The sequence below is a fragment of the Oryctolagus cuniculus genome, chromosome 18, assembly GCF_964237555.1.
Source record: "Oryctolagus cuniculus chromosome 18, mOryCun1.1, whole genome shotgun sequence".
NCBI classification, from domain to species: domain Eukaryota; kingdom Metazoa; phylum Chordata; class Mammalia; order Lagomorpha; family Leporidae; genus Oryctolagus; species Oryctolagus cuniculus.
Genome location: NC_091449.1, coordinates 41,207,641 through 41,231,002, shown reverse-complemented (window position 1 = coordinate 41,231,002; position 23,362 = coordinate 41,207,641). Strand labels below are relative to the sequence as shown.

General features: G+C 63.4%; 2 protein-coding genes across 9 annotated transcripts in view; one reads left to right on the top strand and one right to left on the bottom strand.

Annotated features, from left to right (window-relative positions):
* KIFC3 (kinesin family member C3) overlaps positions 1-3,319 on the top strand; it is a 76,324-nt gene extending 73,005 nt beyond the window's left edge. For 7 of the 8 annotated variants that reach the window (XM_070061964.1, XM_070061965.1, XM_070061961.1 and 4 more), the window contains 7 exons: positions 135-265; positions 562-685; positions 1,155-1,284; positions 1,366-1,595; positions 1,789-1,923; positions 2,234-2,342; positions 2,949-3,319. In XM_070061964.1, coding sequence (XP_069918065.1) covers positions 135-265; positions 562-685; positions 1,155-1,284; positions 1,366-1,595; positions 1,789-1,923; positions 2,234-2,342; positions 2,949-2,974 — 885 coding nt within the window. In that variant the 3' untranslated portion in view covers positions 2,975-3,319. Of the gene's footprint in view, positions 1-134; positions 266-561; positions 686-1,154; positions 1,285-1,365; positions 1,596-1,788; positions 1,924-2,233; positions 2,343-2,738; positions 2,767-2,948 lie in introns of all 8 variants that reach the window. The other variant, XM_070061963.1, reaches the window with a different exon arrangement.
* Positions 3,320-3,769: 450 nt separating this feature from the next.
* Positions 3,770-23,150, bottom strand: KATNB1 (katanin regulatory subunit B1). Its single transcript, XM_002711544.5, has 20 exons — positions 22,998-23,150; positions 21,690-21,989; positions 17,616-17,746; positions 14,293-14,410; positions 8,857-8,957; positions 8,473-8,514; positions 7,869-7,952; positions 7,564-7,679; positions 7,155-7,226; positions 6,841-6,991; positions 6,539-6,729; positions 6,294-6,424; positions 6,045-6,095; positions 5,371-5,438; positions 5,123-5,242; positions 4,893-5,042; positions 4,627-4,703; positions 4,471-4,545; positions 4,249-4,365; positions 3,770-4,141 (listed from the first exon to the last, which is right to left on the bottom strand). Exons 2-20 carry the CDS (start codon positions 21,727-21,729, stop codon positions 4,009-4,011), a joined length of 1,968 nt encoding a protein of 655 aa, XP_002711590.1. The 5' UTR covers positions 21,730-21,989; positions 22,998-23,150; the 3' UTR covers positions 3,770-4,008.
* Between the last annotated feature and the right edge of the window lie 212 nt (positions 23,151-23,362).

Sequence of the window (23,362 nt, the reverse complement as noted above, 5' to 3'; positions counted from 1 at the left end):
CAGGGAGGTGCTCTGGGTAGGGAGGCTCCCCTGGAGTGGTGGCCGAGGGGCTTAGGGGCAGCAGATGCCACGTGAGCATGGCACAGCCCCCCCCCCCCGAGAGGCCTGGCTCACGGGGCCCTTTCCTTCTTTAGGGAACCCCCGAGAACCCTGGCATCAACCAGCGGGCACTGCAGCTGCTCTTCTCCGAGGTGCAGGAGAAGGCGTCCGACTGGGAGTACAACATCACCGTCAGCGCCGCCGAGATCTACAACGAGGTCCTCAGGTGCAGGCGCCAGCCCCACAGGCGGCTGTGGGCACCGCTGGGGACTGGACGAGAGGGACTGTGGAGGGGGGCTCTCCTTGTGGGCTGCAGGGGCAGTGGTGCACAGCAGACAGCAGCTGAGGCTCTGCCCACAGAGCTGCTCACTGTGGAGGCAGGAATGGCGCCATCTACAGGACTCTTGGGGAACAGCAGAGTGCAAGGGAGCAGCTGGAGGAGCAGGGATCTAGGTGGGGAGCTAGGAGAGGCCTCACCTGGGAGGAAGGAGTAACCGCCCTCCCCCGGCCCCGCCCCTCCAGGGACCTGCTGGGGAAGGAGCCTCAGGAGAAGCTGGAGATCCGGCTGTGCCCAGATGGCAGTGGGCAGCTGTATGTGCCAGGACTGACCGAGTTCCGGGTGCAGAGTGTGGACGACATCAACAAGGTGTGTGGCTGGGGGGCTCTGGGGGAAATGCTGGGGAGACCCTGGGCCCACGCAGAGCTGCTGTGGACCAGGACGAAGCCAGGTTCCACGGCAGCTTCTGCCCTGCCCTGTGTGACTCGGGCCTGCCCCTGTCTGCTCTGAGCCTGTTTGCTCCTCTCCGGTGTGGAAGGGCGGGCGTCTGCGGCAGTGATGTCCACGTGCCATAGCAGTTTCCAGGCCCGATTGCTCTGCTTCCCCTCCACTTCCCTGGTAATGTGGCTCCTGAGAGCAGCAGGCGATGGCTCAAGTACTTGGGTCCTTAGTTCGCCCCTGGGAGACCTGCGTTGAGTTCCAGGCTCCTGGCTTTGGCCTGGCCCTGCCCTGGCTGTTGTGGGCATTGAGGGACCGATGTCCCTCAGCTGGGAGATGTCTGCGAGGGGCGTTGGGGCCAGGGCGATTCCGAAGACCTGTTCTGAACCCTGCGCCCCAGGTGTTTGAGTTCGGCCACACCAACCGCACGACGGAGTTCACCAACCTGAATGAGCACAGCTCCCGCTCGCACGCCCTGCTCATCGTGACGGTGCGGGGCACGGACTGCAGCACGGGCCTGCGCACCACGGGTGAGCGCTGGACCCTGGGCAGCCTGGGCGGAGGCCCCCCCGCGGCAGGCAGCCCTGACCTGGCTGGCACCCTCCCTGCAGGGAAGCTGAACCTGGTGGACCTGGCTGGCTCAGAGCGCGTGGGCAAGTCGGGAGCCGAGGGCAGCCGCCTGCGGGAGGCGCAGCACATCAACAAGTCGCTGTCGGCGCTGGGGGACGTCATTGCCGCCCTGCGCTCGCGCCAGGGCCACGTGCCCTTCCGCAACTCCAAGCTCACCTACCTGCTGCAGGACTCGCTCAGCGGCGACAGCAAGACCCTCATGGTGGTGCAGGTGGGCGCTCGTCATGGGCTGGCACCAAGACGCGTTCCGGGGCCCCCCCCCCCCCCCCCCGAGCACCACGCTCCTGAGTCAGTGATGTGTGTGCCTCGCACACCCTCCTCCCTCCCCTCCTCGGAATCACTGTCCCTCTGGTGCTACGGGGGTGGCTGGCTGGCCTGGGTGGGCTGACCACTCTGTTCCCCAGGTGTCCCCTGTGGAGAAAAACACCAGCGAGACGCTCTACTCGCTCAAGTTTGCCGAGCGGGTACGCTCTGTGGAGCTGGGCCCTGGGGCTCGGCGCACAGAGCTGGGGTCCTGGTCCAGCCAGGAGCATCTGGAGGTAAGGGAACCACCCCAGGCCCATCTCGGGCTGGCCCGGGGCAGGAGGGGCGTGAGCAGCAGGAAGGGGCTTAGGGGACCGACTGGGCCTATGGGTGAAGGGGGTGGAGCTAGAACGAACCCAGATGCCGCAGCTCTTTAGTCCAGATCTGTCATGGTCAGGGAGGCCTGCAGGCCTGGCACACGGAGTACCAGCGTCTCACTTAACGAGAGCCCGTCTCAGGGAGCATAAGAGTTAATACGCCCATTCACAGATGAGGAAACTGAGGTTTGGGGAGGGAGGCCCAGCCATTGTCCTCCTCCATTCACAGTGGGAGCCAGCTTGCCAGGCACCGCAGCCCTCAGCACGTGCCCACTCAGCCCCCGGCTCAGGGACCACGAGCCGTGCGGGCTCCATCCGAAGGAAGCTGCAGCCCTCGGGTAAGCCCCCAACCCTACCCCCTCCATCATCACAGCCCCCAGGTGCCCTACCTGGGTGGGCTTTTCTAGTCTCTGAACCTCTGTCACCCTGTCCCCTGCCCTGCAGCGTCGGGCACACAGCGCTGGGTCCACTTTACAAAAGGAGGGAGGGGCCGGTGTGAGGAGCAGCCCAGCCCTCCTGCTGCCTAACTGGGGCTGGCCGGGCTCAGGGAGCAGGCCAGGGACCCCTACCCTGGGCACAGAGAGGGCGGAGCCCACCTGTGTCCTGGAGAGGCGAGCCCCGGCACAGGTGCCAGTACCCACTGGAGGGCCGGCAAAGGGCTAGGGTTGGCAGGACCCCGTGGGGGCCTGGCCTGAGGCACGCCCCCAGTGAGACGCCTGTCGCTTTGATTTCAGCCTGAAGGCTGGGCTGCAGAGTCTCCAGGTGAGTGTGGGGCCAGCGGCCCAGCGCTGCACACCCGCCTGCCTGGGTGGCGGGGCTGGCTCTGTCCCCGCTGCCTGCTGTCTGTGTGCTTCTGCGGGCTCCCTCCTGCTCTCGCAGCACCGCTGTGGGCACCCCTGCCCGCTGCTGGCCCGCAGCTGACCTCCCCGCCTCCCCTCCCGCAGGGAAGTCGAGGCCCTTGCCTGTGTGATGGATGGACAGCCGGCCGTGCTCGCCGGCTCGCAGGAGACAGGGACGTCCCGGCCCCTCGCAGAGCAAGAAGCAGCGGCTCGGGCTCACCAGTGGCGCGGACGGCGTGAGCTGCAAGGGTGGGCTGGCCAGCTGCCCCCAGGCCCGCGGGGTCTCCCAGAAGGCACCGAGGGGCTCCAGCCACGTGTACATAGCATTCCCGGGGCGCGGGGCCTCAGCTGCTCCCCCCGGCGCCTGGCAGCAGGCACTCCAGCGTTCCCACCTCTCCCCCTCTGAAGTCCTATTTAAGAACTTTTGGAAGCGTAGCCATTTTTACTTCTTAAAATAAAAGCCTTTTTTTACACGAGTGTGGTCTGAAAGAGCTGGGCTGGCCAGCCCTCGGTCCAGCCGCAGGGGGTGTGGCCTGCTCACCCCCTCTGCCCAGGGTTCACAGGGGCCAGCCCCGCCCCTGGCTGCTGCAGCCATCCCACGGGTGTCTCCTCCACGCAATAGGTGGGAAACTGCAGGGTGCGGCTGGGGCTCCGCTCTCCCCCACTCCCCCTGCACCAGCCTGTGCTGAGTCCCAGCCCTGGGAACTTGTGCAGCGGGGAAGGGCAGTACAGAGCCGCCCTCAGCGGATGGGGCGACGGCGCTGGCCGTGGGCACCCCCTCACCTGGTGCGCAGCCATGGCGGGGTGGACCTGACTTAGCCCTTTGCTGCTGTGCCCTGCTGGTCAGACAGCCTGCAGCACCAGGGCTGGCAGTCCTGGGAGAGCCTGGGGGCCAGACAGTGCCCCTCCCCACGAGGAGAGCAGGCAAGAGTTACAAATTTAATAAAATTCACCTTATAAATTACAGTAGCAGCCCTGGGGCTCAGTTCGCTGCCTAAGCAGGCAGAGCTGGGCAGCCATTGCTGGAGTTGAGTTCGAGGCTCTGGAGGTGCCGAGGGCCCAGCGTCGCCTCCTCCAGGACAGCTCGGGGTGGCGGCAGGGGCCAGGCAGGGGCTTGCAGGCCGGTGAAGACGCGGGGAGCAGGCGCTGGCCCCCTGGGGGCACCTCAGTCTAGACTGGCCATGAGCAGGTGCAGCTCGCGGAAGGCACTGCCGTGGCGGCCGCTCAGGCCCGACTTGCTCTTGACGAGGCCACTGATGCCCTTGAGCTGCTTGTAGCAGAGCCGGCACTTGTGCAGCCTGCAGATGACAGGGCAGCCCTGAGGACACGCGTGTCCTAGCCAGGGCTCCACCCAGGCCGTGCACCAGGCCACCCCCCACACCGGCGCCCTCGCCCCGCCCCTCACCTCTCCTCCCGGCTGATGTCCACGCCCACGGAGGGCGGCGCTGCCAGGATGTCTGTGATGAGGGGCAGAAACCGCTGCAGGATCAGCTTCAGGGAGGTGCAGCCCGTCTGGACGTAGCTTCAGGGCAGACGGAGGGGGGCGTCACCCACAAGCGGAGAGTGCGGTCGCGGACGGGCCCGTGACCACCCCTCCTGCCACCAGGCGTGCCTTCCCCGCACGCACCTCTCATACTTGCTCTGCAGAAGCTTCTCGATCTGCGGCAGGACGGTGGTGCACAGGTCCAGCTTCCACAGGGAGCTGGGGAGAGGCGGGGGACAGGCCCCGTCAGCCCGGCCACACCCCTGCCCCTCGGCCCGCCCGCCCGCTGTGGCCACTTACGCTTTCTGGTTGACGATGTTCAGCAGGTCCACCACCACCGAGAGGTCATTGATGGCCACCGCCGAGTCCACCGAGGTCTGCACAGACAGAGCTGGGTCAGGGTGGGCGGGGCTGCCCCACCACGATGAGCTCAGGCCAGGCGTGGAAGGCGATGCGGCTTGGGGTGACGGGGAGGGGGCCCAGCCCACCACGGCTCTGCCTGCCCAGCCCCGCTCCGTCCCCACTCAGATCAGCCCCAAGGCCCCCGAGCAGGGAGGGACACTAGCCTTGATGTCGCCCGTGGTCCACACGGCACGCACGGTGTCCAGGTTCTTGTGGCGGCTGGTGAGCACCACGCACATGGTGTCGTGCCCCTTGCGGATCTGCGACATGGCATCCTCGTCCACCAGCTCCGCCTGCTGGGGGATCTTCACGGCCTGTGTGGGACAGCCCCAGAGGATGGCGGCAGGGCTCCTCCTGCACCCGGGGGGCATCCGCCCTGCCCCACCCCACTCACAGGCAGGAAGTCGGAGGCCTTGAGCCCAATGGGCTCATTCCGGGTGGCAGGGATGATGGCGGGCTCACCCTTGGGTGCAGATGTGGAGGTGATGACGGGGGGCCGGGGCGGGGCCTCGAGCTGAAAGAGGGGAAAGCTCAGCAGGGGGCCAGCAGAGGGCCCCTTCTGCCTCCCAGCATGGGGCACCCTCAGCCGTGCGAGGGAGCCCTGCCCCGGAGCCGCACGCTGCACGCTCGATTTGGACGTACATTTGGCGTGGGGAGCTGCACGTCCATGGCAGGGCTGGGCCTCGCTGCCTCCTTCGCCGCGGGCGTGTCTGCAGGCCAGAGGAAAGGCTTGCTGGGGCAGGCCAGGATGCGGGCCGGCGGGTGGGGGACAGGGCCCCGGGGAGCCAGCGAGGCCGGGGCGGGGCCTGTCCTTCCCTCTGCTTGGGGGCTTACTGCTGGAACCCAGGAGCCCCAGGGTGTGTGGCACAGGGGATGCGCTGTGCGTGTGTGATGGTGAGAAGGCAGTGGGGAGGGAGAGGCTCGGAGGAAACCAGCTTTGAGGGAGGAGGAGGAGACGGTCCCCCAGGGAGCCAGGCGGAGGGCGGACGCCCTGCCCCCTCCAGCATAGGGCAGGTGACGTCTTCCTTCTGGGCCTGCCTCCAGCAGGGACTCACCCAGCTCCCGCTCTGGCCTCCCTCTCTCACCAGGCCCTCGGGCCTCCCCCAGAGCCTCCTGCCCATCTGGCTGGCTGGCTCCCACCTGCTCACCACACAGCTGGGTGTGCGCCCCCAGCGGGAGCACCCGCCCTGTCGTGCTCACGCTTGGTCACCACAGCCGTGCACAGGTGGGCACACAGTAGGTGTGTTTAGAAAGGTGGAGGGAAAGACCCAGGGAGAGAGGGGCTCCCGGCAGGCCAGGTGCAGCCCCCTACTCACCATCCTCTGGGGGTGCTGGGAAGGGCTCGCTTCTTCGGGGCGGTGTCCGGCCTGCAAAGGTGGGGGGTGGGGAGGGGGCGGGGCTGAGGACTGGCCCTGGCCTGCCCAGGGCTCCTGTCTGGGACCCTCGCCCAGCCCCCTCCCAGCCCACTTGCCCACCATGGGCCTTCCCTTCCCTCTGCTTTGTTCCGCCCGTGGGACCAGGACAGGTGTGGGCCCCCAGGGAACAGGCGGGGGGCCGGGCCTCACTGATGCTGTTCTTGGGCTGGAAGATCTCGTTGTAGTCCTCGGCGTTCTGGATCTCCGCGCGGGACTCGCGCTCGTCCCGGTCCTCCTCGCTGCTCGGGCTGCGGCGCTCGCTCTCCGAGTTCTGCTTCACCCTGGGAGCACAGGGCCAGGCCACAGGGAAGCCGGGGCCTCCAGTGAGCAGCCTTTCCCAGGATGCCCTGCGCACCCCGGCCTCCGCCACCCCGTGCCCTTCACGGCCCCTGCACCTCTGAGGCTTGCTGCAGGTCGTGCTGGGCCGCTCATAGATGCGCCGGAGCGGGGCGCTGGGGTTGGGGGGCTGCTGCGCCAGGGGCCGGCTGTCCTGCACGGGGTCCTGGGCCACCGTGCCTGTCCTGGTGACCCGCGTCAGGTCCACCACGTAAGAGGAGACGTTGCTCTGGGCGAAGGCCACGCCTATCTGCAGGAAGCGGCAGGGCTGGGGCTGGGGCCAGGGGCCCAGAGAGGCAGGGCAGGAGCGGGCGGGGCCCGGGGTGGGGGTGGGGGTGGGCACTGGGCGCGTGGCGCTCACCAGCTGGTCGTTGCAGATGGCCAGGTCGGCCACCTTGCCCCAGTTGACGAGGACCACGTCGAAGCAGCGCTCGGGCTCCCAGCCGTAGACGCGCAGTGAGTCCTGGCAGCCACTGTACAGGCAGCAGCCGTCGGGGTTGAAGAGGACGCTCCTGGGCCAGGCGAGAGGCGGCGGTGGGGCTGGGGGCACCCGGCCCGGGCCCCACCCCCAGAAACCTGGGGAGCCCAGGTGAGGGAGGGAGCAGAAGCAGAGGTGGGAAAGGCCCACCTGTACCCGCGCCCCGCGTCCCCCGGCCCAGCTGCCTGCACGCGTACCTCACGGGCCCTGGCTCCCCTTCGATGCAGCTCACCACCTGGAATTTCTCCAGATCCCAGAACCGGATTGTCCTGCAAAGGCAGCCACACTGTGTCATCCTCCACACAGGCCCGCGGCCTGGCCAGGCCCTCTGACGACTGTCCGGAAGCCTCCCCAGCAGGGCCATCGAGAGCAGCGGCAGGGGCAGGGGCTGGCCCAGCACAGGCAGAGGGCGGAGCCTAGTAAGCACCCAGAGCTGGCCCCAAAAGCCACAGGCCTGGCGGCACTGAGTCCCCACTAGGACATGAGGGCCGGGGCCCAATCCCGGCTTGGCTGGGAGCCAGCGCGGTCCCCACGAGCTCATTGGTCTCGCGGGACACCCAGGCCAGAGGGGCAGCGGGCGTGGGAGAAGCGCGCGCTCCTCCTCACCTGTCAGAGCTGCCGGAGGCCAGGAGGTACTCGTTGGGGTGGAACTCCACCACGTTCACAGGCCCCGTGTGGCCCGGGAACTCGGACATCATCTTGCCGGCAGTCAGGTCCCAGAGCTGGGGCAGAGGAGGGGAGGTCAGGGGCGGGCCGGGCACCTCCGTGGCCCGCTTTCCCTACGATGCAGCCCGAGCACTGGGGACAAGCTTGGGATGTGCCAAGGGGTGTGGGGTGTGAATATACTCAGGAGGCTGCAGCGGGAAGACCCAGCCCCCGGGGCCCCGCGCCCAGGTCGGGCCAGGAGCTACCTTCACTGTGTGGTCATCTGCAGCCGACGCCAACCACTTCCCGTCGGGGCTGAACCGCAGACACCGCACGGCCTGGCTGTGGCCCTGTGGAGGAACAGAGGCCCTGTGGAGGCCACGCTCACGGCCGGGCCCGCAGCCTCTCCCACCTCCCCGTCCTGTCCCTGCCCCGGCGGACAGGCAGAGGGGACAATGGGCCACAACTGGGAGGTGTCGCAGAGGGACACGTCTCCACGTGTGAATGCAGACTCCCAGGCCAGGAGGACGCCCCAGGAAATCAGGGGGTCCGACTGGGAACCAACGTGTGCCGTGTCCCCTTCCAGAGAAGTCAACGTCCTGTTTCAACATTGAAGGCTCTGGAAGCCTCCACAGATGACAGAGCACTCGTGTGCTCCCATGGACAGGACCCTGGTGCCTGCCTTACCCAGGCATGGAGCCCAGGAAGATAAGCGCCACTTGGTGGTGGTGGTGGGGGATCACAGAAGCCAGGGGTCCAGCTGGACCACCCCGCCCTGCCACAGCACACCAGAGTTGGTCAGCAGCCCCCCACCCCTGCCAGGGTCTGCGAGGCACCCAAGGAATGAGCGACACGGGGTGCTGTCCTTACCCGGTATCGGAAGACGCAGCCTTTCCTCCTGATGTCCCACAGCTGTGGGGGAGACAGGCAGAGAGACAGTCAGGAGAAGTCGGGCCACAGAGCTGGAGCCTGGGCCAGGGGCCGGTGAGCAGCCCTGAGCACAGAGGGCTCTGGGCTCCTCCAGGTCGGGACCCCCGCCCCAGACAGAGGTCTGGAAACCACTCATGGAAGCTGGGTGTTCTGGGCAGAAGCCTGCGGTTCCCCTCCCCTGGGGGCCGTGGACCCTGCCGCAGAGAGGGAAGAAGCCCCCGGCACAGGCACCCTCCCCTCTCCCCCACTGTCCAGCAGGCAGCATGGGGGGGGGGGGGGCCAGGCCTGTCCCTCTGGAGGCACGAGGACAGGGCGGGGCCTCACCTTGATGTTTGTGTCCTGGGAGCCCGAGGCCACAAACTCGCCATAGGGGTGGAAATCCAGGCTGCAGATGTTGGCTTTGTGCCCCATGAGCGTGCGCAGAACTAGCAAGGAAGAAAGCGGGCAGCGGCGTGAGATGCCGGGCGGAGGAGGGCCGCCGGGGCTGCGTGGGCTTTGTATGAACCGCACAGAACAGAAGGTGGGTCTTGGAGGGAGGGGAGGGGAGGGCGTCGTGGCGCGGCGCTGAAGCCGCTCCTTGGGATGCCTGCGTCTCTTAGCAGAGGGCCTGGGGTCCAGTGCCGCCTCTGCTGCTGCCCCAGCTCCCTGCGAATGCGCCTGAGAAGACAGCGGATGATGGCCCAAGGACTTGGTACCCTGCCACTACGTGGGAGACCTGGATTGAGGCAGTGAACCGGGGGATGGAGGCTCGCTTGCTCTCTGCCATTCAAATAATAAAACTTAAAAAATAAATAAATAAATAAAGGGAGGGGGATGGGGGAAGTCAACCAGAATCATACCACCCTCTCAACTAATTTTCCTCTTGGGTGACAGCAGCCATTGTGGCCATCACTCAACTCCCCCGAAAACGAACCTCAAAGCTCCCGACAGCCTGTGCCTTTGGGGTCACCCCAGTGCGTTCTCTCTGTAGCAAAGCCCCAGAGGCAGCAGAGCCGAGCAGCCCTGGGTGCAGCTCAGGCCCTGGGAACGTGGAGCTTGTAGACTGCAGGGCATTCGGCCCCGCCTGACAGCACAAGGACAGAGATTAGGAGAGGCTCAAGCTGGGGGAGAAGCTGCTTAGTTGAAAAGAGAAGTCCAGGAAGGCTTTCTGGAAGAGGTGGCATTTTGCTGCTTAGCTGTGGATGGAGAACAAGGGATGCCGTGCTGGGCCCACGTGACTTGTGGGCAAAGCCCCAAGGAAAGCAGGCAGGGGAATGTCTGGGTGCTCACACTGGTCTTCTGGGGTGACCTAGTCTGAGGGACCCCAAGGGTGGCCTTGGGGACCAGCTGGGCAGCTATGAGAACCGAGAGAGCACAGGGAGGGAACAGGAAGGCGCAGCAAGGGCCAGCGACTGCTCAGGGCTGGGGACCGACCTCCTCTACAGCCCCAGGGAACCAGTCTCTGCTCTGCAGCCAGGGCTGTCCCCGCCTGGACACACACTTTGCTACATCTCGGGGTGCTGTGCGCTCCACTGCATCTCATGTGTCTCGCTTTTTGAAAGACTGACAATTCCACTGCTGGAATGCAACTGAGGGGCCCCTGGAAGCTGCAGCCTGGGGTGTGGGAGCCCAGCCAGCCGGAAGTCGGAGTAACAGGGTGCCTCAGGAGGCAGCCAGCCCTTCATTAAAGGAGGCAAGGACTCCAAACACGAGGTTTCAGGGACAGGAGGGCAGAGGTGCAAGCTCTGGGTGCGTTAAGCGAACCCTACAATCTCCACCCCGCAACACCAGCCCACAGCCCTGCCACCAGACTGGACGGGACCTGACTGTTCCTCACTTGCGGGGTGACCCCAGGCAGTCACTAACCCTCTTGAGCTTCCTGTTAGATTCTAGAAACAATCAGGAAAATGAACGTAGGGGCCAGTGCTGTGGCGTAGAGGGTAAAGCTGCCACCCACAGTGCCGGCATCCCATATTGACGCCAGTTCGAGTCCCAGCTACTACATTTCCAATCCAGCTCTCTGCTATGGCCTGGGAAAGCAGTGGAGGATGGCCCAGGTCCTTGGGCCCCTGCACCCACGTGGGAGACCCGGAAGAAGCTCCTGGCTTTGCATCGGCAAAGCTCCAGCCATTGTGGCCAAGTGGGGAGTGAACCAGCAGATGGAAGAGCCCTCCCTCCCTCTCTGCCTCTCCTTCTCTCCCTAACTCTTCCAATTAAAAAAAAAAAAAAAAAAAGTAAAGTGCTTAGCCCAGGCCTGCCTGACATGTCAGCTCAATAAATGCCACCTGTAATTGTTGCTGTTCCACTTTCCTCCTGCGGGAGGCCTGCCTCCGCCCCCCACCGCCACCCCCACCCCGGCTGTCCCTGAAGCCAAACCTCTCGAACCGGCATCCATGTGGATGCCGGCACTGCAGGCAGAGGCTTAGCCCACCGTGTCACAGCGCCGGCCCCTACAGACCTCCTTTCCTCCTGTGGCTCCCCACTGGCCTCAGTGATGACCCACGGAGTGCCCAGGATGTCACCTGAGCACTTCCGATTGACTCCCATGCAGCCAGCCACGGCTTGTCCAGGCTCCGAGGGTGAGGCAGCCTGCCGGAGGCTGAACCGCAGACGGCAGAGCCCTCACTCACATGGGCAGGAGGAGCTGCTGTCCTCGTCAGCACCCTGGGGACCAGGCCCCCTCACATCCTCCCAGGAGCCCGACACAGCACCTGCCCTGCCCCCCGCCCCCCCGTCAGGTGGGTGCCTCACTCAGCGGCACCAACCAGAGCTGGGGCCCTCCTTGCTTCTGTGGCTAGCACGTGCTGCAGGGGCTCAGCACCGCCTTGCAGGCCTATGCTGCCCAGCCCACAGGCCAGCGCCTGCTGCAGGCCACGCCCGCCCCACCCCAGCGTGGGCCGCCCGCCTGTGGCTGCGTGGGGGAAAGCAGGCAGGACCACATTCTTCAGGCGTGACTTCTGTGCGGGAGTCAGAGGCCTGCTGATGTCCAGTCTCGGCCGCAGGGGCCGAGGGACTGCCAGGCCCACCAGGCTGAGCAGCTGCTCGGCCCCCGTCTCTGTGCCAGGCCAAGCAACCTTTCAGAGTAACTGTGACAGCTGGGCGCCTTCTAAATCTGGGGCCTCGGCAGGCCTCTGTCGCTGCCACCCACACTCTGGTCAGGGTGTGCGGGGGTGGTCTGAGGGCTTAGCTCTTCCAGCTGAAGACCAGCCTCTCCTCCACGGAGAACCCCTAACGAGGCAGCAATTGGGAGAGCCGAGGGCACTGGGATGGGAGGCCTGACACACAACGGGAGCCTTCGCCAAGCTTGGCGCCTTCCCTGGGCCTTGGTTCACTCTCCTGTCAGATGCGGGGGCCCTGGCCACCTGGCTCTGGTTCAGGGAGAGGGGGTGTCTGGGCCACGTGTTTGTCTGGGAGCCAGGCCCAGAGCCAGCGCCCAGGAACCCAGGGCTCTGCAGTCTGCACTCTCCGGTCAACAGGAAGAATTCCTCCGTGGATGGGGCCAGCGCCATGGCGCTGTAGGTTAATCCTCTGCCTGTGGCATGGCATCCCATATGGGTGCCGGTTCTAGTCCTGGCTGCCCCTCTTCCAGTTCGGCTCTCTGCTGTGGCCTGGGAAAGCAGAAGATGGCCCAGGTCCTTGGGTCCCTGCACCCACGTGGGAGACCAGGAAGAAGCTCATGGCTCCTGGCTTCGGATGGAAGCAGCTCTGGTCGTTGCAGCCATTTGGGGAGTGAACCAACGGACGGAAACCCTTTCTCTCTGTCTCTCTCTCTCTCTCTCTGTCTGTAACTCTAACTCTCAAACAAAATAAATAAAATCTTAAAAAAAAATAATGAATTCCTCCGTGGGTAAAACCTTTGTGGCTGGAGAAGCCTGGGGCAGGGGCACAGTACCTGTGGCTCCTCTCTCTCTCCTGCAGGTGGCCTACCACTGTCCACTGCGATTCAGGTGCAGGCTGGTGCTTCCAGGGGGCTGACCTGTCTTCCTGAGCTGCACCCCTTCCCAGAGGGCCACCCCAGGGCTGCTGTCCTGGACACAGCAGGGCCGTGTGCTGGGACTCTGCAGCTCCCAGAGAGACCGTCCCTGGGGAGGCAGGCATCCTTCCCAGGCCCGGGGCTGACCAGAAAGCACAGCGCCTCTCACCACAGGGCACTGCCACCCCCGCAGTCCTGCCGCAGACACGGGGAGCCCAGGGAGGCCCAGAAGAACCCTGGAGCCTCAACCAGCAGAGGGGCACTCTTCTGGAAAAATCGGCCTTGGCAGAAACCCAGGCAGCTGTTTCCCCTGCGAGTGTTGGGCAGACGGGTGGCCTCCTCCCTGCAGGCCGGCAGGGCTGGACCAGAGGCCACGGAAAGGCAGCGAGCAGGACTGAAAACAGGCACACTCGCGCACAGGGCCCAATCTCCAGCTTCTTCCAAAACACGCATGGTGCTGGCAACACTGCGCCCAACAACCCACAGCAACACTGGAGACAGTGACATGCCCCACGTGGCCCAGAACCAAGGGCCCCGGTTTCAGACTGAGAGAACCCAAAGGGCACCTAGCACGGGGATGAAAATAGACCCACACAAGGCTCATCTCTGCGGGCCACAGATCCTCCAAGCTTGTGGGAGGGAGGGCAGGTGCAAGAGACACAGACACGGAAGAGAAGGAGATCCTTGGGGAAGGACCGGGCAGGACAGCGCCGGCCTCCCAACAGCAGCCCCAGCACCTAGAAGGCCAGGGAGCTGCCCTTTCAAAGTCCCAGGGGAGAACCATCTGCGCCCCAGAGCCCTACACTGGAACTGTGGAAAAAGCCTGGGGTACAACCAAGTCGCCCGCACCTGGCGGCCTCTGACACCAGGCCCAGGCAGCCTTCCGCAGAAAGCTCTGGAAGAACGGCTCTGAGCAAGACGACAGCGCAGGGCCCGCTGAGGCAGAGACAGGGAGCACTCCGTGGGGATGAGACAGGGAGGGCCGGGGGCAGCCGGGCTGCAGGCCACCGGGACCTGGGGGCCAGAGGCTCTGAGCCGAGATGCCTGGGTTGCGGCACGGGCTTGCGGCCAACAGGAGAAAGCTCTCTCCTGGGCGTGAACTGGTGAAGAGCGACAGAGACGCAGGCAAGCAGTCAGGGGCTCCACATGAGGAAGGCAGTAGCTAAGATCTTAAAACAGGGAAGGCAGAGGTCACAGCGTAATCACGCTTCTGAAAACAGCGGGGATCAGTGCAACAAACAAGGCAACCAGAGCCGGGGCTTCTGGACGGGGAGGGCAGGGGCACAGGGCTCGTCTTCCACGGCGACCACCTGCACCTGCCAGGGCTCGACTTTCTACACTAACCACAACCTCCCTCACGGTGAACCAACAAGGCACAAGCACAAGCAAACCCAAGATCCGCCTGCCCCCTTGCCCAGGCCCGTGTGCCCGCAGTAGGGACTGCCCCAGGCTGGGCATGGCTCCCCAGTTCTCAGCCTGCTCCTCACAGCTCATGCATCCATGTGTCCTGCAGGTCCTGGGTTCTGAATATGCACATGCACACACACACACGCACCCCCCCCCCCCCCACAGGCACACACAGCTCATTCAGACATTTCCTGGGCACCTCCTGGGTGCCAGTCGCTCAGGGAGCAACAGTGGCCGTCCCTGCCAGGCTGGCAGGGCGGGGTGGGTGCCACTCCATCTGGTCACTGCCACAGGAGTGAAGCAGCTGACCCAGTCAGGGCAGGCTTCTTGGAGGAATCGGCCCAACCGCAAGCCCAAGAGGAACAGGTGCAGGTGTGCGAAAGGCAAGCTTCAAGGCCTACTTTTGGCAGCTTCCAGGTCCCAGACGCGGATGGAGCCCGACTGGGAGCCGGCCACGATGAGCTCCTCGGGGGTGTTGAGGCGGACACTCTCCACGGGGGATGTGTGGCCCGTCAGGCTCTGTGGAAGAGAGTGGCAGCTTCAGGATGCCCCCCCAGCCACCGCAGCCCCGAACTTGGAGTCTCTGGAAAAGGCTGCAGCGAGAGTGGCCCGCAAGAGAGGCTATCCTCGGGCCACACGTGGCCTCCGCGGGCCACCCCTGAGTAGCCACAGCTCCCGGCCTCAGCTTCTGGGGCTGAAGCCCAATCCTCCCACCACCAGCTGCACTCCAAGGTGGCCGTCACTGGCAGACAAGGCCCCGGGTCCCCCGAAGGGGAGCAGCTGGCCCAGATAACAAACAGCAGTCTCTTTAGTGCTGAGGCCACAGAGCCCCACCCCACACCCAGCTCTCAGCTCCTGCTTCTGCCCAGCCCAAGCTGGGCCCTCAATGACGGGAGCCAGGGCAGGATGGAGGCCTGACTCAGCACACCCCTCACACCCTCGCAGGCCAGCAGCCACAGGGAGCTGCATGGGGACTGGGAGGATGGGATTCTCACCCAGCTCTGAGCACAGGGAGCAGGGGTGGCGGCTCCTCCAGATTTCTGAGGTGCACGGTGTCGGACATGCCACCTCCATGCCTCCCCCCTCCCCCTGGCACAGCAGCGCTGCCATCAGCATTTACTGTAACATTCCCACAGAGGGCTGGAGGGCCGGGGAGGGGCTGACGCTCATCAGCACCACAGCGCCGAGGCCAGAGCTTCCAGCGGCACGTCCATCACTGTGGGGGCTCGGGTGGGCCTGAATGCCGCCGAGGGCAACAGCTACCCGCGTGGGAAATGCACATTTTCTTCAAACCTGCGACGCCAGCACTGGGAAGGTGCAGTGCTCACACACACCCGAGGCCGGCCTCCACTGCGCACCTGCCTGGCGAGATGGCAGCCGGGACAGACACGCCCACCCCGCAGGGCCCGGGGTTGCGGCAGAGCGTTAAGCATCCCATGTTGGAGTGCAGGTTTGAGTCCTGGCTGCTCTGCTTCTGACCCAACTTCCTGCTAATGCTCCTGTCAGATGGCCTGAGTGCTGGGGCCCTGCCACCCACATGGGAGACCAGGATGGCAGCCCAGGCTCTTGGCTTCAGCCTGGCCCAGCCCATGTGGGGAGTAAACCAGAAAATGGAAGATCTCTCTTTCAAATAAATTATAAAATACACCTTTAAAAAAAGAAACGCCCACCCCAGGGACTGGCAGGCTAAGCCGTGTTTAGCTGCAGTCCCCCACGTGAGTGAGTGAGCCGACCCTTCAAATGAGGAGTCGGAGCTTCAGGGCCTCCTGGTGAAAAACGAGGACGATGGGTCCAGCGTGATACACTTTGTAAAACAGTGAAGAGAGCCGGCCACACCTGCTCGCGTGCACCTAAAATAATTCTGGAAGGACACAGAGGGATTGTGATCCATGGGCACCTCCAGAAAGAGATGCGGGGACCCGAGGAGGGAGGGAGGGAGACCTTTCTCCATTTATCCTGCATATTTCACAGGCTGAACTCCTGTGTCCCAGCCTCAGAAATAAACAAAGCCAGCAGCACCCTGGGAGGCCGCAGGGGATGGCTCAAGAACGTGGGCCCCTGCCACCCACATCAGAGACCCAGACTGAGTTCTGGGCTCCCAGGCTTGTGCCTGGCCCACCCCTGACCGTTATGGGCATTTGGAGAGTAAGCCAGCGAATGGAAGATCTCTTTTTCAAATCAAATGCAAGTAAATAACAACGTAGAGACCCAGCAACCAAGAGAAACAGCAGCAGGAGCAGCAAAGTGCGCTGCCTGCAGAGGGAGCAGCAGGGGCAGAAGTCCCAAGGCCAGAGCGCACCTGCCCGGCTGAGCCACCCAGGCCGGGCAGCTGGTCTACAGCGAGCTGGGGTCTGCCTGAGGCTGCACCTGGTGTCCAACGAGAGGTCCAAGGTGGGACCCTTTGCACCGGTAACCGCTTCTCTGGGGGGCCAGGGCACGGGGTCATTTCATGCCGATTTGGGGTCAGTCTTTGCTGATTCTCTATTAACTTGTGTATCTGGTTGGGGGGAGTTGGGCCGGGAGAAGGGGGTTTGTAACCCTATTCTTTTTTTTAAAGAAAACAAAACATTTCAGTTCTATTCTTGCTGAACCGCAGCACTCCAGTTCTGGTTCAGGCAGATCCCAGTCGGTCCCCCGGGTCACACGGAAACACGGCAGTGACGAAGTTTCTGCTAACAAAGATCACCGCCCAGCGTCCTTTCCCTTCTCCTTGATCTGGCCAAGGGTCAGAGAAGGCTCGTTCACTGCGCTGGCTGGGATGCGAAGGGAAAGGGCCGCTTCCCGCGCTGCCGCCGGTGAGCAGGTGAACTGATTTCTGGAGGGCAGTTTGGCTAAAGGCTTTGGAAGGTTTTTAAAACGTGCACACCCTTGGATTTGATGCAACCATCCCAGATGTGCTCCAAGGGCAGGTCGATGTTTGCCAGCGAGCTTTAAAAAAACTGGAGACACCCTCCTTGCTCATGGCAGGGCGTGGCTAAGCTAATCACAGCCTACCCCACCGTGGGATACCATGAAGCCTTTAATATTCACCTTGTAACAGCACTGGTTGACATAAGAAAATCCTGCAACATTGTTATCCTAAGAGAACAGGCTATACTAGAATAAATAAGATAGTGTCCTCGGAATATGTTCCTATGCATACATGTGTGTTTACATACATGTGCATCTACATGCATGTATGAGCACAGGCGTGCGCACACACACATGTGCATGCACATACAACTATCTCAAGCACCTGCAAGGACACAGACCAAAATACCAACTACAGTCCTTGCCACTTAAGAGAACTGGACTCGGATGTCGTCCCTTGTCTGTTTTCCACCTGCATGCTTGCCTGTTTGGGCAAACAGTCTCTAGCACTCAACACAGTCATGTACCTAAACGCTGTTAAAGGACAGCAGCCCAGCCAGGTCCCCCAGACACTCTGAGGCCTGAGGCAACTGGCGCCCCGTGTGAATGACAGCGGGCAGGTGGGCAGGTGGGCAGGGGAGGGCTTCAAGCCTTTCAGTTCAACCGCAGGCCTGGGGTTTCTTCGCCCTTCCTGTGAGGGGCCCCTTGGAGTTCTCTCCCACGGCCAGGGGCGCCCCCACTCCCGAGGGCCGGCCTCTGTCCTGCCAGCCAGGGGAGCACTGACGGAGCACCGTGGACGCGCTGTGGACGCCACGGCCCGGGCTGCGCCTCCGGAGCCCGCAGCGCGCCTGCTCCCCGCCCGGGCCCCGCTCACCATGATGCAATTGGGTTTGTTGATGGACCACAGGTTGACGCGGCAGTCATCCCCGCCCGTCGCCAGCAGCCGCCCGGAGGCCTTGCCCAGCACCAGCGAGGACACATTGCTGGCGTGGGCGACGATCTCCTCTGCAAGGCAAGGGGGAGGGAAGGCGGTCAAGCACACGAGGGGCCGCGTGGTGGGGGGAGCCCCGCGTGGGGACCGGCAGCCTGGCCGAGCATGGGCCCAGGCACGGGCCCAGGCACACGCGACTCTCCCAACTTTGGCCACCCCTTTTGAGTTTTCACCTTTCTCTGCACATCAACTGGTAATACCAATGAACTTCAAAATCAACTTGCTAGTTTTGGATCGTTTGATCCTAAGCAATAGTATCCATGAAATTACAAGTCTCATTGGCTCTTGATATTTTACCACAACACAAAAACAGAGATAACTATTAAAATAAAAAAAAAATGGACCCATGCCCACTTGGACACCCATGCTCGCTTTGGAGAACAATTAAGAACAATTCAAGGGTGGCCCACACTGTGGCGTAGTGGGCTAAGCCTCTGCCTGTGGTGCAGCATCCCACAGGGTCACCGGTTTATGTCCCAGCTGCTCCCCTTCCGATCCAGCTCTCTGCTATGGCCTGGGAAAGCAGTGGAAGACTGTGCAAGTCCTTGGGCTCCTGACTGGTGTGGGAGACCTGGAAGAAGCTCCTGGCTCCCAGCTTTGGATTGGCCCAGTTCTGGCCACTGCAGCCATTTGGGGAGTAAACCAGTGGATAGAAGACCTTTTTCTCTGTCTCTCCCTCTATAACTCTACCTCTCAAATAAATAAAAAAACTTAAAAAATATTCTTAAACTTAAATCGTCAGCAAATAATTCAAGTCACCTTGGGACAGGCTATGCCTAGGTGAGCTCGCATGGGACTTCAGTTCTCCGAGCGGAATCACTGGTCAGCTTTGGCCTGGGCCCTGCTGATGCTCTGTGGCCTTTGACAAATCACTTGTCCTCTCTGAGGCGGGGTCCCTCGTCCGGTGAAGATGGGTGGCAGTGGTGCCTATCCCATGGGGTTGCTTAGATTCCTGGAGACCATGTGAGGGGCTATAGCACGTACCCTGAGGCTGCAGGCTGGCTAAGACCTGTGGCCACACATGTGGGCTTCAGGAGGTGGGGGATGGAGGCAGCAGAGCGAGCAGGCTGGGCGGGGTGAGGGCTGACCACGCTGAGCGGGAGATAAGGCCTGTGGGCAGCCGAGGGCCCCTGGCCTGGCCTGCGAGGCAGCAGCGGGGGCCGCAGACATGAACCTCAGGGTACCTTGTCAGTGCTCTGAAGGGTAGGGGACAAAGGCAAGGGACCAAGCGGTGCAGACTCCAGGCCAGCCCCTGGGGGATTCCCCCTGGGAGCCTGCAGGAGGACAGCACAGCCCACCAAGGCCAGGGCAGACCTGATACGCCAGCGCCCAGGGCAGCCGAGACGCCTCGCAGGAATGCGGCTCGCGGCTCTCCCACAAAGGGCCTTTTCTGAGTGCCAGCTCTGGACTCCCACCCCGGGGGCCACAGGCCCAGGCCAGCGGCTCGCGAGGAGCTATGAGAAGGCCGGGCAGCAGACCCCAGGCTCAGCCTCACAGACACCCACCTTGGGGCCTGGCCAGGGCAGCGCCCTCAGAGGCAACACCCAGCCCCAGTGAGGACAGGTGCTCCCTGCAGTCCGAACACAAGCCGGGTGCTGGGGGCCCATCGCTTGGATCCAAGGGAGCTGGGGCCCTCTCTGGCCCTCGCCTCTCCCTCAGAGCCTCTGGCCTCTGGATCCTGGGGGGACACACACTTGGGGGGCTCTGGCCCCAGACACCTGTCCGCTCAAGACCTTCCGTTGCACCCTGAAAGCAGGCAGAGTACCTTCTCCCTGAGCGCTCTGCCCCTCTTCCAGAAGGCACCCCCTGCAGGCGGTGAGGCCTCCGAGTTCTGCCCGGGCTTGGGCGGCACTGCACTGCCCAGGAGACAGCCACTAACTCCTAACTAGGCATGTCCTGGCGATCTGGCTAGGCCTAGCACTCGGAGGCTGCAGGGAATGGAAGGAAGTCCCTGGCTTCACGCTGCAGGGAGATCGGGCAGAGGGCTCAGGGGCCAGCGCAGCGAGCTGCAGACCACAGACTTTGGGAATGACAAGGGGTGAGAGGCTGGGTCCTTCTAGAAGGGTCCAGACTGTTCCCCTCTAAGCAGCCTACTAGGAGCTCTTTGGAGCCCATGGCGAGAGGCAGGGGTATGGGGGCCCCAGCAGAGGCGGCACAGGGCACACCGTGAAGCCTGGCTTGAAGGGCAGCAGCTGCCGACGGCCCGGCCTGGGCACCGCACCTGCATGCACACGAGCACCCTCGAGTGCGGCAGGCGGGCCAGCTCACAGCCGCCGCTCCGTACTGTGGCCCAAGCCCTCCCCGGGACCCAGCGCAGGCCCACATCTGGGCCAACACCGGGAACACGGGGCGTTCTGGTCCCAGGCACTGAGGACTTGCATCCGGTATGGAAGACACAATGAACCAGGGAGGACGACCCCAGGCTGGCTGAGTGGCTTTCGATCCTCACTGGGCCCCAGAGCCACCGTGAGCCACAGGCCACTGTGGCCTCGGGACATGTGGGTGGATCGTAATCTCGAAAAGCACTATGCCCAGGAAACTGCCCGCAGGTGCCCAACGTGCCGCCTCACTTCCCTCCTGCTCCAACACAAGACGGCTTGTCCTTGCTGTGAGGACAAAGCCTCAGTCTCAGAAGGGCGGGGGCCGCCCTCAAGTGGCACCTCGTTCCCCCTGCAGCTGCCCCTTTCAGTCCTTCCAATCCACGGGGCTGCTGGCCTGGGGGCAGCCTGCAGCGCTGCCTGCCCACCTATCCCATCCCGCAGCACAGCTCAACTCAGAGAAGGAGCAGTGGGCGGATGCGGTGCAGGCTCCTGGGCCCCCGCGATACAGCGTCCTTGTCCATTCTGTCCCCCTCGCGCTCCCCAGCACCGTTCCATGCTCAGGAAAGCCCGGCTAAAATTGAAAGGCTGGATACGACGCTGCTCTGTCCAAAGTATAGCCTTCTTGGGGAACCATAATCGGGTTCTCCCCAAACCAGAAGGCTTTGGAGAACAATTAGAGAAACTGAGGTCCAGCAAAGAGCTTTGCCCAGGGTCTCAAGGTTTAAAAGTGGGCAAGCCTCGCCCCAGCTCCCCTCAACAGCCCAGGGACAGCGTGCAGCAGGTGACCAGGTGGAGCGCATCACACCTGGGCCGACTAGTAGTTACAGCTGGGGGACGGCTCAAAAGGCCGACGCACAGAGCATTCTCAAAACATGGTCTGGGGCCCTCAAGGTCCTTACAGCGAGACAAGAGGGCAAAACTACATTCCTAACACGACTAAAACCGTAGCTGCCTTTTGCAGTCTCGTTTGCTCACAGCATATGCTGGGGTTTTCTGGAAGATACAGGTCACGGGAGGCACCATCAGTGGCATGTAGTGACTATAGGTATTCTTGAGTTTTAATACGTCTCAGTATTCATTTCTAACGTGTCATCACTCCCATCCACAAGAGCACTCAGGGTCCTCAATAATTTTTTAAAGTATAAAGCGGTCTTGAAACCAAAGAGCTTACTTAGGATCAGTGCAGAGTAATGGCGGGGTACTGCATTGCAGGCCCCGGTGTAGCCCTCTGCCTGCCCCAACCCCCTTCCTTCTGCCACCCCTTGCACCCCCAAACCCAGACACTCCCATCCGTGTCAAGTTTGACATCCGAAACACCGAAAACACCTGCGAGGAGTCGTCACCCCGCTCTGCCCGTCAGCCCTCCGGAAATCCGGGGCTAAGCGCTGTAGTCTATCCACGATCCCACTTGAATCTTGTAGCGACTATGGAATACAGGTGCGATCATCTCACGATACAGACAGCAAAACAGCCCCAAAGAGGCCAAATCACCTGTCCCGTGTCACCCAGCTAAGAAGTGATTGCCATCTTGGTCTCCCCGCCAAGAACAGGAGACAAAGCTACAGGCTCAAGCCAACCCCTAACCAGCAGCTCCCAGAACAGACCGGGGTGGTAAAGAAACCTGCAAACTACTCACGCAACTTCCAGGCTGTCTTGGTGACCACGGGGGTGGCCATTCTTCAGGGGCTGGCACCTGAGGCTCCGCCCACAATACCGGACTGCGCTTTCCTGCTGGGGTGGGGGGCGGATCCCCCCCAGATCCACCAATCAAGTTGGCAGGGAGTTCCCACACATCCAGGCAGGGGGAATGCCTTCTCTCCTGGCCCTGAGCTGCCTTTAAACCATCCGCCGCAGGCAACAGCAGCAGCCTGTGTCCAGCCACCGCGGTCCAGGAGCTCCGGGCGTCAGACTGGAGCCATCTCAGCTCAACACCGGCCTGGAACAGACACAGGGGCGGCTTGTTAGGAGATCCCTGGGAAGAGCCACAGCTCCCTGCATCACCCAGAGCCCCCCAGGGCCAGCGGCCGTACTGCAGATTGGGTCTGAGGATCGCCAGCGGGGGCACCTGGGGCAGGGCGGCTCGGACAGAACACAGGGCAAAGGGGAGGCGGCTCTGCCTCCGGAGTGCGGCAGCCGCAGTCGGCGGGGAGGACCACGTGCCTGCAATTCACACAGATTTCTAGAGTCACTGCTTCTGGCTGACCTAAGGGATAGAGGGTGGGGTCAGAGGCTAGACTCGGGGACCCGGAAAGGTACCTCCGAGAGAGAGCCATCCAAGTCCTCTCGGGGAGCATCTCAGAGGCCCCTGGGGTCCAGACCCCCCAGCTCCTGGCAGGGAACCCCTCCTGTCCCCCGCGATGCCCCAAGGACGGAGCAGGGAACCAGGCCTCCGGTCCGGGCGGGAGTCGGTTATGACTCCAATTACAAAAGGCCACTTCGCGGGGCCTCCCACCACCCGCTTCTCGCACCCCCTTCTTCCCTCTCCCGTGAGCCCCTTCCCTGCGCCCCCTGTCTCCTGGGTCCCCCCGGTCTGCCTTTCTCTGGCCGTCCACGGCTTCCATTCCCAAACATCCCGCCTCCTAAACTCCCTAACTTGGCCCCCCCCTCGAGAGCCCCCTCCTCCCCTCTCCCCACTGCTAAGGTGGCCCCCATTCATTCACTCTCCTGGCCTCGCGTCCCTATCCATCACCCACCCTCCTGCAGGCCCCCAGCTCTGCTTCCGGCCCTCCAGGTTTCCCCCCTCCGGCCCCGCTGGTCCCGAAGCTGGGGCTGGCCTCTCAGCCCCGCCTGATCCTCCCACCCGTCTCGGCTACCGGGGCACGGGCTCTAGCCTCCCCCTGCCCGGAGCTCGCTCCGGTGCCCGGCCAGCCCCGCCTGGCGCGGCCCAGGCCAGCACCCGTCCTCCCCTCGCCTCCTCGCCTCCTCGCCCCCCTGCCCACCCCACCTGCAACTGCGGCTCCCGAGGCCGAGACGCTCGCTGCTCCAGGAGCGACCCCCACTTGCTTCCATCCCCTGCTCTGATTGGCGGCTGCTTGACAACCGACCCTCACAACAAAACCTCCGGCCCAGAGCCCCGCCCACCACACCTCCCACACCAATCAGCCGCCGTCGACGCTCCACCTCCCGCCAGCATTGACCAATGCAAGCAGGCGCTTCTGCCGCTTTTCCTAAATACCCGCCCACTTTTCCCTGAATCCGACTAATCACGAGAAAGGAGCGTTCAAGAGCCTCCCCTCGGCCTCTAGTGAACCAATGCGGGGGCTGCCATCCTCTTGGTCCCGCCTCCACCTTAAGCTTTCCCTCGCCTCC